At 42.2% G+C, this 16,758-nt stretch overlaps 1 protein-coding gene across 2 annotated transcripts in view; it reads left to right on the forward strand.

Annotated features, from left to right (window-relative positions):
- Nucleotides 1-15,626, forward strand: part of LOC115163123 (immunoglobulin superfamily member 11) — a 97,952-nt gene extending 82,326 nt beyond the window's left edge. For both annotated transcript variants that reach the window (XM_029714752.1, XM_029714753.1), the window contains 6 exons: nucleotides 2,828-2,991; nucleotides 7,984-8,191; nucleotides 8,584-8,739; nucleotides 9,870-9,992; nucleotides 11,870-12,017; nucleotides 13,206-15,626. In XM_029714752.1, coding sequence (XP_029570612.1) covers nucleotides 2,828-2,991; nucleotides 7,984-8,191; nucleotides 8,584-8,739; nucleotides 9,870-9,992; nucleotides 11,870-12,017; nucleotides 13,206-13,731 — 1,325 coding nt within the window. In that variant the 3' untranslated portion in view covers nucleotides 13,732-15,626. The remainder of the gene's footprint in view (nucleotides 1-2,827; nucleotides 2,992-7,983; nucleotides 8,192-8,583; nucleotides 8,740-9,869; nucleotides 9,993-11,869; nucleotides 12,018-13,205) is intronic.
- The last annotated feature ends 1,132 nt before the right edge of the window (nucleotides 15,627-16,758 follow it).

Raw genomic sequence — 16,758 nt, forward strand, 5'->3', positions numbered from 1 at the left:
GTTTGCCCACAGACAAAGAAATGATCAGTCTATAAGTTTAATAGTAGGTTTATTTGAACAGTGAGAGACAGAATAACAACAAAAAAATCCAGAAAAACGCATGTCAAAAATGTTAGAAAATGATTTGCATTTTAATGAGGGAAATAAGTATTTGACCCCTCTGCAAAACATAACTTAGTACTTGGTGGAAAAACCCTTGTTGGCAATCACAGACGTCAGACGTTTCTTGTAGTTGGCCACCAGGTTTGCACACATCTCAGGAGGGATTTTGTCCCACTCCTCTATGCACTCCTCTATGCAGATCTTCTCCAAGTCATTAAGGTTTCAAGGCTGACGTTTGGCAACTCGAACTTTTAGCTCCCTCCACAGATTTTCTATGGTATTATGGTCTGGAGACTGGCTAGGCCACTCCAGGACCTTAATGTGCTTCTTCTTGAGCCACTCCTTTGTTGCCTTGGCCGTGTGTTTTGGTTCATTGTCATGCTGGAATACCCATCCACGACCCATTTTCAATGCCCTGGCTGAGGGAAGGAGGTTCTCACCCAAGATTTGACGGTACATGGCCCCGTCCATCGTCCCTTTGATGCGGTGAAGTTGTCCTGTCCCCTTAGCAGAAAAACACCCCCAAAGCATAATGTTTCCACCTCCATGTTTGACGGTGGAGAGTTGATGTCAAAGAGCTCCATTTTGGTCTCATCTGACCACAACACTTTCACCAGTTGTCCTCTGAGTCATTCAGATGTTCATTGGCAAACTTCAGACGGGCATGTATATGTATTCTTGAGCAGGGGGACCTTGCGGGCGCTGCAGGATTTCAGTCCTTCACGGCGTAGTGTGTTACCAATTGTTTTCTTGGTGACTATGGTCCCAGCTGCCGTGAGATCATTGACAAGATCCTCCCGTGTAGTTCTGGGCTGATTCCTCACCCTTCTCATGATCATTGCAACTCCACGAGGTAAGATCTTGCATGGAGCCCTAGGCCGAGGGATATGGACAGTTCTTTTGTGTTTCTTTCATTTGCGAATAATCGCACCAAATGTTGTCACCTTCTCACCAAGCTGCTTGACGAACGTTTTGTAGCCCATTCCAGCCTTGTGTAGGTCTACAATCTTGTCCCTGACATTCTTGAAGAGCTCTTTGGTCTTGGCCATGGTGGAGAGTTTGGGATCTGATTGATTGATTGCTTCTGTGGACAGGTGTCTTTTTTTACAGGTAACAAACTGCGGTTAGGAGCACACCCTTTAAGAGTGTGCTCCTAATCTGAGCTCGTTACCTGTATAAAAGACACCTGTCCACAAAAATCTTTCTGATTGAGAGGGGGTCAAATACTTATTTCACTCATTAAACTGCAAATCAATTTATAACATTTCTGGCATGCGTTTTTCTGGATATTTTTGTTGTTATTCTGTCTCTCACTGTTCAAATAAACCTACCATTAAAATTATAGACTGATCCTTTCTTTGTCAGTGGGTAAACGTACAAAATCAGCAGGGGATCAAATATTTTTTTCCCCCAGGTGTTCCTTTTGTCCAGGTGGGAAGGGCAGTGTGGAGTGCAGTGTGGAGTGCAATAGAGATTACATCATCTGTGGATCTGTTGGGGTGGTATGCAAATTGGAGTGGGTCTAAGGTATCTGGGATAATGGTGTTGATGTGAGCCATGACCAGCCTTTCAAAGCCCTTCATGTCTACAGACGTGAGTGCTACCGGTCGGTAGTCATTTTGGCAGATTACCTTGGTGTTCTTGGGCACAGGGACTATGATGGTCTGCTTGAAACATGTTGGTATTACAGACTCAGTCAGGGACAGGTTGAAATTGTCAGTGAAGACACTTGCCAGTTGGTCAGCGCATGCTCGGTGTACACGTCCTGGTAATCCGCCTTGTGAATGTTGACCTGTTTAAAGGTCTTATTCAAATCAAATCAATTCAAATGTTATTTGTCACATGCGCCGAATACAACAGGTGTAGACCTTAAAGTGAAATGCTTACTTACAAGCCTGGCTACCGAGAGCGTGATCACACAGTCATCCAGAACAGCTGATGCTCTCATGCATGCTTCAGTGTTACTTGCCTCGAAGCGAGCATTGAAGTTGTTTAGCTTGTCTGGTAGGCTCGTATGACTGGGCAGCTCGTGGCTGTGCTTCCCTTTGTACTCTGTAATAATTTGCAAGCCCTGCCACATCCGACGAGCGTCGGAGCTGGTGTAGTACGATTCAATCTTAGTCCTGTATTGACGCTTTGTTGGCCTATAGAGGGATGGGAACAGTACACATGATGTAGTCATTAGTATTCTTGCGTTTCTTGTATGTATTTAGTTAGTAAATATTTTAATGTGATATTTCAAATTAAGATGTTTAGCTGCGGAGAACAATTCAAAAGAGTAGCTTCGATATTACTTTGTCTTTATTTTGCTGTGCAGATGGAAATGTTGAGATGGGGTTGGGTATGACTTTGTACCATTAGATTAAACGTGACCTTTTGGTTTGAAATATACTGCATATCCATTTAAAGGTACAATATGCTGGAACTCTACTCTTCAACCATAGGAGATTTGAGAAACACTTTCTTGAAGGGAGAGTGGAGAACATCATGCAGCCCTACTTTCTGCCCACGATTCACCAATAACTCCAAGAGCAGGGATTTCAGTGATCATTTAGTCTAAATGAGTTAACCTTAATTTTAGGCTATATCAAAAGCATTTAAATGCTTTCGAGTATGACTTTCTGTTAAATATTTCAGATACAGAAAATGTCTCTATCCACAGTAAATGTTTACGGGAAATGTTTCTATCCACCCACTAAATCTCTCTGTATGTTTTTCTCTGTAGTGAGCGTGAGGGCGTTGGATGTCACAGTGACCCAGAGCAGCATCCAGGTAGCCCGCGGCCAGGCGGCCATCTTGCCCTGCTCCTTCTCCACCAGCGCTGCCCTCAACAACCTCAACATTATCTGGATGGTCATCCCGCTGTCCAATGCCAACCAGCCCGAACAGGTAACCCTCCTCTAAACATGTGTATATGATCTGTGTAGTCTGTGTGCCTCAAAACCGTGTTAACCCTCTGAGCTAAAGCCTAGGCATTAGCTGTTGAAAGTCTAAAGGTCTCAGACAAGGTTACCGGCCCAAACACCACCATCACATCCCTCTCCACAGATCCATACACCTACGCCCTCTCCTTAACCAACAAAATCTCTCAACACAACGTTATTGACGGGCCAGACTGGTCACCTCAATGAGGATTTGTGAATATACTGTACTGTATTCCCATGTGACCCACATCAGTCGCACTTCGGACAATAATCACACCGCACGCATCTGTGCCAGGCCCCTGGGTATTGAAGTGTTTTCAGCGTGGCGTACGGCACTTACAACACACACTTGGCCCACCAGACTAATCCGTGTGAATACGACGCATGTGCAGACTTTATCTATAGCCGAGCCAGAACCGGATGTAAGCGACTGCTCCTGCATGCCCAAAGAAGGTCGCTGTTGTGTTGTAAGGCCATGAAACAAAGCACGCAGGTTTCTCCTGGCCCTTTGATTCGGTCTGATTTCCTCTCATCTGCAGCTGCAGGCGTCACAACCTCACCTGCCTCCAACACGTTTAACCTCATCCACATAACGTAATAATTTTCTGCACTAATTAACCTGGAGCAGCTGTTCACACCACACACACACACAGGCACACACACACACAATCAGGCAGTCAAGCACACATATGCGTGAAAACACACACACATACATACATACATACATACATGCATACATACATACATACATACATGCATGCATGCATGCATGCATGCATGCATGCATACATACAATGAGAAGTAATAAACACACTTACATGACACACACACTGTAACCACACTCAGGAAAACATACATAGAGGTGCATGCAGCTGAAAAAAATACAATCTTATCCAAATGTGCACACACACGCACCATGCTCACACACCACACCTACACACAAGGTTGCACTGCACAGGTATGTACACAGAGGCTGTTTTGACACAGTCAAAATGCACAGATGGAGAGTGATTTGCTAACGTAGAGCCATCGGCTGTCTTAACCTCCTTCACGCCTGTCTGAGCACCCTTTTGGTGTAAACGGCGAGGCTCGGGAAACATTGTGTCTGGATGATTCTAGCAGGAAGGAATTATTCCACCACATTCATTTGGTGATGTAGTCTCAGTGGAGTACAGATGTGCTGTGTGTGTGTGTGTGTGCGCCACCTCAGGCTTTCAGGCACCACTACAACAGGAAGAAGACACAGTCAGCTCTAGGCTAGCACGACAACACCTCATCAGAGCTACAGTATAGGTACAGTAAAGTATTGAAGACACCTACACTCATCAACTTGGGTAAAGTAGTTTGAGTGCAACACAAGCATGTGAAATTCGCCACTCGTTGCAATAGATACAGTATGTTTTGAGTCAATACCAGTAGAATATTTACTCGGTAACAAGCTAGTAAATACATACAATTATGACCTAATAAACCTCTTAACTCTAACTTAAGATCTAACTTTTTTGTATTTTCTTGCAAAACAGAATTAACATGGGCAAGAACTGTGTCATTGTCTGTAGTTGCCATGCTTATTAAAGGTTAGTTACAGAAGTTGTTCCCTAAGAGTTATATTGGAATAGTCCCAATAATATAAGCTATTGCCGTAATCCATACCAGCATTTTGTGCCTGTGCAAGAGTTCAGTATATGTTTGAAACATGGAGAAACTTCTATTACAAGCGTGCTAGTACTGCTTCTTCATGTTGTCTGGTGGGCTGTCTGAAAAGTTCACTGTGGTTTGAATGTACACCGCTGCCAGTGTTGCGACAGCACAAGGTCACTGTAGGAAATGGCTGTCATGAATGATTATGTTTCGAGCCATACACCATGCATAATTTCTGAAATGATCTCATAAATGTAAGTTTGACATACATTATTCCTGGTAGAAAACAGACTACAATGAAAAGCGTACAGTCATTTAAAGTCCTACGGTTTGTCACGTGTTAAGTTTGATCACAGTATTCCATTCCAGGATTTTTAGATGATATAAAAATGATATGATTTTATATTCATTTATAGGATTTGTCTTTCTAAAAGAACCACGGGAGTCTTTTGGGCGTCAACATTCTAATTTTGGGACTATGGAATGAAAGGCAGCCTTTACAATGCACACTAACTCTTCCTCACTTACCAGACATAGGCCTATGCATACTTGTTTGTTTACTAGTGCAGACTCTCCCTGACTGCTTCATGTATTTGGTATCTTTTAGACCATCCCTGAGGTTATAAATAAGATAGAAATAAGTCGTTGGGAGTTTAGTTCACCCAGCTCTAGATTAAAACACTCGACACTCATAAACCATCAACATTTTAGGCTGACTGACGATGTGATGCCTCTGCTCACTTCGTAAAGAGAGCTCTTCTAATTCTTCTGTTTAGAGTAAACAATCTTCCATGTTTAGTCTCAGATTAAACGGGCAATCTGCAGTCGCTACATACATTGTTGGACTGATATGTACCCATTTGATTCTTGAAGAATATCACTTATTAATGCCTCATGAGCTTAGTTCAACTGTCGTACCCCATCAGGACCCAAAATAGAAGCAGTTTTTATTCCAATGTTTATAAAACAGAGTAAATGTAAACAAAGTCAGTATAGCCTCAAAATATGGTTTAAACTATACATTTGATAGCATTGATGGTCAGTACTTGTGTCCATAGCTCTGTCTGTGAATTTCAGAGTGGTTACATTTCTCCAACTCTCAGCTTTTTAACGAAACAGTGGTGGGGAGAACGCTTTGTTGTTGTTTCAACTGCTGATTGACGCTTTAATGCAGAAAGCGTGCAGATGGTGAGGCCTGGTGTGTAGAGCCTTGGAAATGAATCTGTCCATTCTTCTTGACTCCCTAATAAAACACTGCTGTATCCTGATGCTAGGTGTTACAGGAAGTATAGGAGATGATCCAGACCAGGGTCCTATTCACTAGGCATGAAACGGAAAAAAATGGGCTGAAACTATCTGAACTTGCCCAATAAGAAACGCTTGTTTTTAACTTTTTGCAATGTTTTGCTTTACGTTGTGCCCTAATAAATACAACCCATGTCATGGCTGATGAGTGTTGGGAGGGGGGTTGTTCAGTGGTTAACAGGCTGGTAGACGGGATGGGAAGGCAGAGGGATATGGCAGTGGACATGATCTTTGGGGCCAGGCCAGTTCTTACTAGGGATCACCGCCATCTGCACACTGTCCATGACCTCTTTTCCTGGCTACGCGTTAGGTCACCAATGAGGTCACACGAGAGTGAAGGGTGATCTCACGCACACACACACACATAGATACACAGTGGCTGCTGCGGTTGCGGGTGCGTTTGGGTCTCATCACAGCTGAAGGGCTGCCTATTCATCTGCACATAAGAGGACAAAGCGTACAGCGCTCAGGAAATTGCGGCTCCGCAATTTACATGCAGTAAAGCAGCAGTGTGGAGGGAGAGATGGAGGGAGGAAGGGAGAGGGGAGAACATCAGCCCTACTGAGACGGTTCTGTGGCTCCCTGGGTCCTTTGAACAGAACAGTTCAATGGGGTTTCTTTCAAACAACGCTGAATAGCCTCCCTGATTCCCCAGCATGCTTTTGTGTGCCTGGCTGAAGGGTTAGGTGTTTTTTTTATTTAGAAGGTGCGCACAAATGGCTGCTTCTATCAGAGTTCAAAGCAACAAAAAGCTTTTGAACATCCCCGACTCTCAAACATGCAGCTCGGAAGAGCTCAAATCAACACGAGGTTTCATTTCAATAGTACTTATATTTTTCGGGATGTTTTTCCACTTTGGCATCACTTTTCTGAAGAGAAATTGCGTTGCTGATAAATTGATCATGTCAATGGCGTTAGGCTTCTTCATATTATTACCATAGTTACCATAGTTTGGTGTTTTAGTTCCTTGTTGTGTATCATTGTAACAGTATGTTGACCACTGAGCTGTGCATGGAAGTTGCTCTTAATTCATGTTTGTTGTAATGTAAAATACATGTATAGTTCAGGACATTTTGAAATGATCATATTCTGTGTATTATCATCCAAGAACAGCCATGTTATACATGGATGGACCACCTTCCATCCTTTCAGCTGTCAAATGATGCTTCAGTTTATACTGCAACACTATGTCGCCCTCTTGTGAAAGTTTGTTGCACCTGCACTCTTTAATGTCCAGAATCCTCATGCACTCGTCTGGCTGTTGATTCTCTGTTGTTTGGTTTTATTTAACCCTGGGATGAAGTATTGCATTTTAATTAACTTAATTAAACATTACTTGTTGACTTATCTCTAGTGTGTACCGGAGAAAGGCTTTTTAAACTTTATACGATTACATTACTTGGGCTCCCGAGTGGAGCAGCGGTCTAAGGCACTTCATCTCAGTGCTAGAGGCGTCACTACAGACACCCTGGTTCCATTCCAGGCTGTATCACAACCGGCCGGGATTGGGAGTCCCATAAGGAGGAACATAATTGGCCCAGGTTTGGCCGGTGTAGGCCGTAATTGTAAATAAGATTTTGTTCTTAACTGACTTGCCTAGTTAAATAAAAGTTAAATAAAAAAGCAATGATTGTTTTTCCATTCAGATTTAAGATACTGTCATTACGTTTATTTCCTCAAGATCCAACAATTCAGACATTATGTTTGTGCATCAATTGACATCAAGGTAATGCATTTTCCCCTGCTGACCCAGTATGGACACAGTTGGCCACAGTTTCCTAAAGTCACACCTGGATGTACAGTGACAGGAAACGACTGATGTTCCATAGAAATAGAAGTAGGTCTTTGGCACATCCTAGAAAAAGAACAGAAAGACCTGCACACTGTACGTTCCTAATCACCACCTAATGACCAACATATCGATCCATAGGTCTCTTCGTTAGGTCAAACTAATGATATTCCATAGAAACGGCGTGAGTGAATCTCTGCCTTTTTGTCTTTCTCATCTCAGGTGATCATCTACCAAGGTGGCCAAGTGTTCAGTCTAGCCAACCACTTAAATGGCCGGGTGGGTTTTGTGGCCACCATGCCCAGCACAAGTGCCTCTATCTTCATCAACAACACCCAGCTGTCAGACACGGGGACCTACCAGTGCCTGGTCAACAACCTCCCCGACAGAGGGGGGCGCAACATCGGGGTCATTGGCCTCACCGTGCTGGGTAAAACACTCACTGCGGCATTAGAATTACAATTAAGGAGTTGCATACTATGCATATATAGCCTGTTGACCAGGCTACGGTGCATAGCCTAATGTGATACAAATGGATGCATTAAAACTAGGAAGTGTAATAGCATTGCATATTGTAAGAATTCTGTTGTATGACATGAGCTTTTATTTTGACTAATGAGTCTCCTAAGCTGGTTTTAAAGATGATTCTTATAGCATGTTGGGACACCACAGTTCTGTATGTGTATGCTATAAAAACAAGACCTGCTTTGGATAAGAGAATCTATTAAATTACAAAAATGTAAAATGTAGGAGGCTAGGATCTGTCTGTGCTGATCGATAAGGTACTAACCATACCCCTCTATCTCACTCCTGTCTCTCCAGTGCCCCCCTCGGTGCCCGCATGCCGTATCCAGGGCACACTGGATGTGGGCGCTGACATCATGCTGATGTGCAGCAGCGAGGAGGGGATTCCCACGCCCACCTACGCCTGGGAGAAGCTGGAGTCGCTGCCCAAGCTGCCCCACACCGCCATGCAAGGTATTAAACCCCTGGCCGTGGGCGTGCCCTTTTGCCCCACCTTCGCTGGTAAATCAACAAGTATCTTTGGTAACGTCATCGTGGCTCAGCCTGCCCGCCCCCAACTCTGCCCCTCAGAGTGCCACCACCCACCCTTGTCCAGTTCAGGGCCTGCATTCACAAAGCATCTCAGAGTAGGAGCTGGTCACGAGTTCCTGTCATTTTATTCATTATGATCTACAAGGCAAACTGATCCTAGATCAGCACTCCGACTCTGAGAAGTGTTTTATTTAATGCGGACCCAGTTGTGTGTGTGAGCCGTGCATTGGCCTCTCCTCTCTCTCTCCAGCTGTCATCACAGCACAGTGTGATTCTTACCGTACTACACTACTGCTCACTTCAACACAAGGCTACCCTCCACAAGGACCAATCGGCTTAGGTTTCCTTCATTTCTCCTCCTACTGTCGGTCTTTGTTGTTTTACACAGTAGATATCAACTGCACCAACACTGCCACCATAATATCTGTCTGCAAAACAGCCCATGTTGCAGAGAAGAGGGTACTGGTGAAATCTAGACCAGTAATCTGGATTTAGTGCTTATGTGGTTTGTTCCATGCTCTTGTGGTAGCCTTTTCTTAAAGGCAGTGGTGTAATATAACATAATACTCCATAAAGTATCAGACGTATGAACGATGGCACTGTAACCGGGTTTATATCAGAAAGGTACTGTATAGTGTACAAAATATACACCAGCCATTTTACAGTAACTGATTTGGCACCCTCTATTGGGTTTTTGCCAGTAGTCCAAGTTACAGTACCATATCCTAAAGCAAGTTGAATAATACTGTTACTTGAAGTAACATATCTGCATAATTCTGAATAAGCTTTGCTCAACAATTATTTCAACTGCCTAAATGATTAGAAATTATTTTGGTTATTTCAATTATGTAAGTAATGTATGAATGTTTTGGAACACTTTACAAACAAATATTTACATTAATCATTAGCCCTAAAGGAATTTCATGCATATTTAATCCCAATGCATTTTAATGAGATGTTTTTGTGTCTTGTCTATTTGTTCTGGGGTTGTGGATGGTGTTCCCCAGTGATGTTTTAACCCCAGACTGGCATGGTTTGTGTTTAAACCCCAGACCAGATGCAAGGGACCGTAACACTGAGGAACATCAGTACCAGTACTTCTGGTCTGTACCAGTGTACAGCCTCCAACGCCATCGCCAAGAGCACCTGTCTACTCAGCCTGCAGGTTGTGGCACGTAAGTACCCAACATAATGATGACATGAGTACAGCTTTGTGCAGTACCATTCTAAATAAAATAAAATAAAATAAACACTCTTGGAACGTATCAATGTTAAATCCTTTGAATAGACATAAATACACAATAAATTGGCTTCTACTTCCAGTTTATACATACTACATACATTTCACAGACAGTATATTTTATATTTGTTATGTTTTGTTTGTTTTTAGTCCCAGCATTCAGCTACTCTAGGAAAACGTTGTTCCCAACGCTCCCCCTCTCCCAATTCCACCCCTGCCAGTAGGTAGTAACACTGTCACCTGAGTTAGTATGCTGCTACTGCACTTGCCTGACCCTGCCTTTGAGTAGACAGTCACTGACACCAGTGACAACTTTAGTGAGTGGCTCGTTTGGGGTTTGTGATTGTTTAAAGGAGTAAATGGCATGTCACCGGTTGTCACTGGCGGGGCGACTGTGGCTGTGGTGAGTGCTCTGACTGAGGCTCGGAGGCTGTCTGTTTGTCAGGGAGGGGACCCACTGTTAGATCAGGAGAGTGATCCTATAAAATCTTTATCGCCACTCAGCCATCTGTTCAGCCTTAAACAATGAAAGCATCAGTCTCCCAGTGTATGTTGCAGCATGTATGATTAAACACCTGCCACTGTACTATTCTCTCTGAGTTGTAGGACAACAGACTGACCAAAATGGCCCTCAGTGGAAATGGCTAGTATTAATACACGTTTTTGTGGTTTTTAAAACGCAAACAAATAATTTCCTGATAAAAGCACAATGGTATAGGTATCATAGGTTTTATGGTACAGATAGTATGGTCAAATTCAAACATCCTAATAGACATACAGCCAAATTAAATCACACTTCAGTCCACTTCAATCTTTCCCCCAATACACTATGGTAGCATAATAGAACCATTTGCATCCATGGATATTGTAACGGCTGTCGTATAGAGGGGACCAAGGCGCAGCGTGTTGAGTGCTCATAATTATTTTTTATTTAAACTCAGAGCACTAAAGAAAATGACAAAGAGAAAACAATCAGCTTACAGTTCTGTTAGGTACTGAAGGCTACACAGGATACAACTAAACAGAAAGCAACTGCCCACAAAAACACTAGAAAACACCCCAACATAAATATGATCTCCAATTAGAGACAACGCGAACCAGCTGCCTCTAATTGGAGATCATCCCAAAAACCTCCAACATAGAAATAGAATACTAGAACAAAACATAGAAATAGAAAACATAGACAAAACACCCCCTGTCATGCCCTGACCTACTCTACTATAGAAAATGACATCTTACTAGGGTCAGGACATGACAGATATATTCAATGTACTGTATTATCATATTAGTACAATGTACTGTATTATCAAGTACCTTTGATGATGCAGACGAAAAGCTACCTGATCAAATAAACAGTGGCCACTGTGTGTATTTAACTCATTATGAAAAATGCAGACAGTACAAACACAGCTTTTCCTCCCCCTCCATCTCTCTTCAAAGTGTTTACCTGGGAGGGTACATCATTACGTCCTGGAGAACCACGACGCATGTGGTTGGCATTCAACCAAAGCTCCTCAATGTTTTATTCATGTCATAATGCAGGCCTTACTCGAGTGGCTTCATTCCACAGATGAATAGGTGTTTGTGCTGTGGTTCAGGAGCTAGCCGTATTGAAAGTAGCTGTTGTAGAGGCATGACCGGTCGTTTGTGATCTGGGTCCCGTTCATCAGTGCACACCGTAGCAAAACGTTTTGTATTGGAAAACAAGTCTTTCATATTGGAGAAGTTCATCCCCGTTTCAGTCCATTTTCTTCTATTTTGTACTTAATGAACATGACTTAGTCTCTCTCTCTTTCTCCCCTGGTCCTTCAGCCCAGCCCCAGAGTGTGGGTCTCATAGCTGGCACCATTGCCACGGGCGTGCTGGCTGTCATCATCTGCTCCCTACTGGTGCTGGTGACACTCTTCTACTGGAAGAACAAGAACAAATATGAGGAGGAGGAGATACCCAACGAGATCAGGTGGGTCTTTCATTGGCTTCCTGCTTTCTTCCGTTTCCCATACATCTCTGTCAACACACTAGTCTAAACATTAGAACCTGAACTCACCATAACTGTTCTGGTGCTGTGCATTTGATAGGCTACATAGAGTATGTAGTAGATAAATCTTGAAAACGGAGATATACTGTATCCTTGAAATTGTACGATTACCCATTTGTAGTCAGTTTTATCCATTTGTTAAGGCGTTCAAACTTCAAACTCACCAACTTTTCTTCATCATACCCCAATTTTTCATTTCAAAACACTGTGAATTCTCTGTCGCTTGTTTAAATGGCCTGCTATTCTTCCCCTAAATGAGTTCATAAATCAATTTGAAGATAAATCATTGTTGAAATGTTTCAGCTCTGAGCTAGTGGGATAACATCTGCCTCATTTGGGTGTTGATAATGTCCCTGAATTGAAATGTGGTCTGTGTGTGTTACCGCTTCACGTATACCACCGACATTTAACATGTTCTCTAACTCTATTTTCCAAAAGGTGCCCCCTAGCTGTTTAACTATTCATTTCTAAGTCCTAAATAAGATAAGTCATGCATATTGCATGCTAATTTAATACACTGTCTCACTTACATCCCTTTTTATATCTCCATCGCTATCAGGTCCACTAAATTTCATCTGCAAAGAGAGAGCGTTCCAAACACTGTTAGTGGAGATCAAACACAAAATCTTCTTCAAAATGTTTTTTCCATGAAACATTCACAGTAAGGAACACTGACTGCTCAGACTGGTGTTACAAATAGATAGATTTTCCTATTTAAAAACATCGTTTTTTTAAACCGATCCCAATATTTGCAATTATGAGTCCATTTTGAGTCCATTTTCATTTGCAGCTCAGTCAAACATGAAGAAGAAGAAAACCCAGTGGAATTTAAGCAGCAGATTACATCATAGGGCATTGACTAAACAGTCAGAATTGGAAGAGAAACCTAATTGAGTATTAAGATGATATTTGGATGTTCCAACACACTTGGTAATGTAAAAGCACCAAATACGTACGTCACATATTATGATATTGATGGAAATACTTTAAAAGAGTGACGTATTACTTAAGAGATTGGGTTGGATATGAAAACCTCTTAACACTGAATTTTAACCTCCTGTAATTTCTGTAGTCCCTATAGTGATCTCCCCTTGCTTTTTTGCTTTACAGAGAGGACGACCTGCCCCCTAAGAGGTCGTCGTCAGTAAAAGCGTTTCACGCCGATGCCTCATCCTCGGAGAACGACACCCTGACGTCCACCAACACCTACAACAGCCGCTATTGGCACAACCCCAAGCCCAACTACGACACCAACTCCTACACCCGCTACAATGGCGACACACGCCAGACGTTCCCTACGGGGCAGGCGGGTCACACAGGTCAAACGGGGGGACATGCAGCTCACACAGGACACGGGACACTGGCGCCGCCGGGCTCCGCCCCCTTGGCATGTCAAGCCTACTCCAATGGTAGCCACACCCTCCCCCCGCCCAAGACTCTGGTGGTCACCACCAACTCCGCCCCCTCCCCGCCCACCATGGTGCGCAACAATGGCTCGGTCAGCCTGAAGCCTGTGACGGTGGCATCGCACGGCGGGTACACGCACTCGTACGCCGTAAGCCAGGCCACGCTGGAGCGCATGGGCGCCGTGCCCGTCTTGGTGCCAGCCCAGAGCAGAGCAGGCTCTCTGGTCTAAAGTAAACTGTTACTGGGTTGAACCAGCCTGCCTCCCCACTTCGTCTCTGTTTCTCTCTCTCTGTTTCTCCCTTTTTTACTCATAAACGGGATTTTACATTACCGACTTCATCTAATGCCAACGTCTCCAAGTACAGGATCCCGTTTGAAAGCAGCACCAGGTGTTCTATTCCTATTGGTTGGTTTTGTATCTCTTCTTGGGTATGGTTTTCTCTCACTGGTTCCTTGCATTAAATGGCTGTAATCAGTGGGATTATCGTACAAAAGTCACACATAATCATCTGACGTTTCAGGGGATTGGGACTGTGGGTTTTGGACTCATCACGACAGTGAGCATTAACCGTTTAATCTCTGTGTTTTAACCACATCTAGACGCTCTGAACCCTGCAAGTCCCATAAAGAAGCATCCAAACGCGCATGTACTGTATATTCCATTGAAAACGAACAACCAGATTCTTGCTATTATTTCATATCCCTCAGCTATAGCGGTGATAATAATTGTTTTGTATCTTTTAAAAAATTAAAGAGATGTTCTTTGATTCACTGCAGTGGTCTTACATGAACAGATCCATAGTGGTGGAAATGGCCTTAGAAGAGCAGAAAGTTCCGGAAGGGATTTCTGGTGAAGTACCAAATGGCAAAGACAACAGAATGGCACAACACAGTAGGCTGGTCCTGTGACTGGACAGGGGGTTTCTGGTTCTGTCCATTAGCTCCGACTTCAACATGTTCATTCGTTTTTGCACGGTAACACACTTTCATCAAAAACTCCTCTGAAGAAATGCCATTACAAACAGTACAGTCAATATATTTCTATGTCTTTATTATAGAACGGTCTTACTTATGCATCCCGTTACCTCTACAGTGTTACAAATGGGAGAGATGGAGTCTCTCCAGCACAAACTGGTGAGGGTTCAGCATTTACATTGATTAGGTCCAGTATTGATAACTATGGTCTTACCTCAAGATTCCATTATGTTAAAACAACTTTCCCTGAAACTTGAATCTGCAGTTTGAGACGTACTGACGGTGTTTATGGAAGTACGTGCTATTGTACTATTTGTTTTAACAAAATCCAATCTCACATCAGTGCTGTTGGACAAGAAAATATGGGGGACATCTTATTTCATACATCCTTTCTAAGAAAATGTATATTTAAAGGGGATTTCCCTTGAGAATGCTAACAATTACTGTTTTGTACCTACTGGAATTATTGTAACTACTGGTAGGCTAGGTTGTGAATTTAAGAAAAATACTTTTATTTCCAATGGATGCATATTTTACAACTCATGTGTCTTAATTTAAGATGTCTATTCATTTCTGTTAACAGACACTAAACTGTGTTTTGTAGACTGTTGTATTGCGTTAGTAAAGAAGGGATGTCGTTCCTCTGTGGGTGCAGCTGCAAGTTCGGGCAGTGCAGTTCATATAAACTGTGAAAGTATCACAGAAACCCGTATACTAAAATGACTGTCTGCATCTGTTGATTGTAATAATGATTTAACCCTAGTGTTAACAAATACATACTCTACCAATTGTTTTCCAGGGCACTTGGATTTTTTTCACAGCTCCAAATTCCAACATTAAAGTAAGTTACTTAAGTATCCCCAATGATAGTTGAAAATGAAATGAATACCACCTGTAATGAAAAATCTAGGTTTGTTCCAGCAGTGTTGTAAAATGTTCCTATTGAGGTAAGAATCAGAACATTTTGAGGGCCATGTTTTTTATACCTGAAACTAACTGCTGATTTAGGTTTTTATATTCATTTTACAAAATGATCTATCCTGCTCTTTGCATTTAAAGTCTTATTAATATTCAACTTAATCTTTCACTTGAAAGACAAATTGTTTTGATATTGTGTGATATTACATAAAAAAAAATGTACTATTCATTTAAAAAAAAAAAAAAACACTTCACTCCTGAGGAAAACATCTCCTGTATTTGATGTCAGGATCTTTCTCATTCAGTCTCTACATATACTGTACCCAATGATAGCTGTGGTCTCTACAGTATGAATTTGGCCATTCAATGTGCTCAAGTTAGGTGTTATTGAAGTTCATTGAAATATGCTTCAGTGAGAATCCATTAGACGTATTCAATTAAACCTCCTCAAGTAAAGCAATATGGATGGTGAGCAGAACTTTGTCCTGGAGCAATAAAGACCAACCAGGTGAACCACATTAGGAGGACTGTTGATGTACAAGATAGACCTTTATCAAACTGTTCCTTTTCTGTCACTCACTCAGCTCATTGGCTTATGTGTTGTCTCATTCCCTCCATCAGGGAACCAAGATTATATTCATAACTTAATCATTTAAAAAAATGTGCTTAATGCAGCCATGAGACTAAAACACTGTTCAGTATTATCAGGTAATACTCACAACTTTGGAGAGTATTCTTTGAGTGTGTTTGGTGTTCAGAGACTTGTTTCAACGTCAGAGTGCATCCATATGATTCATGTATGTACTCTTTTATGTACAGTGCCTTCAGAAAGTATGCATAATCCACGACTTATTACGCATGTTGTGTTACAGCCTGAATTTATTGAAAATGGAATACAGAAATATCTATTTACATAAGTATTCACACCCCTGAGTCAATACATGTTAGAATCACCTTTGGCAGTGATTACAGCTGTCAATCTTCAAGAGCTTTGCACACCTGGATTGTTCAATATTTGCCCATTATTCTTTTGAAAATTCTTCAAGCTCTGTCAAGTTGGTTATTGATCATTGCTACACAGCCATTTTAAAGTATTGCCATAGATTTTCAAGCAGATTTAAGTCAGAACTGTAACTCGACCACTCAGGAACATTCACTGTCTTCTTGGTAAGCAACTCCAGTGTAGATTTCTGGCCTTGTGTTTTAAGTTATTGTCCTGCTGAAAGGTGAATTATTTCCCAGTGTCTGGTGGAAAGCAGACTGAACCAAGTTTTCCTCTAGAATTTTGCCTGTGCTTGGCTCCATTCCATTTATGTTTTTATCCTGAAAAACTCCCTAGCCTTTAATGATTACAAACATACCC

The sequence above is a fragment of the Salmo trutta genome, chromosome 26, assembly GCF_901001165.1.
Source record: "Salmo trutta chromosome 26, fSalTru1.1, whole genome shotgun sequence".
Lineage (NCBI taxonomy): Eukaryota > Metazoa > Chordata > Actinopteri > Salmoniformes > Salmonidae > Salmo > Salmo trutta.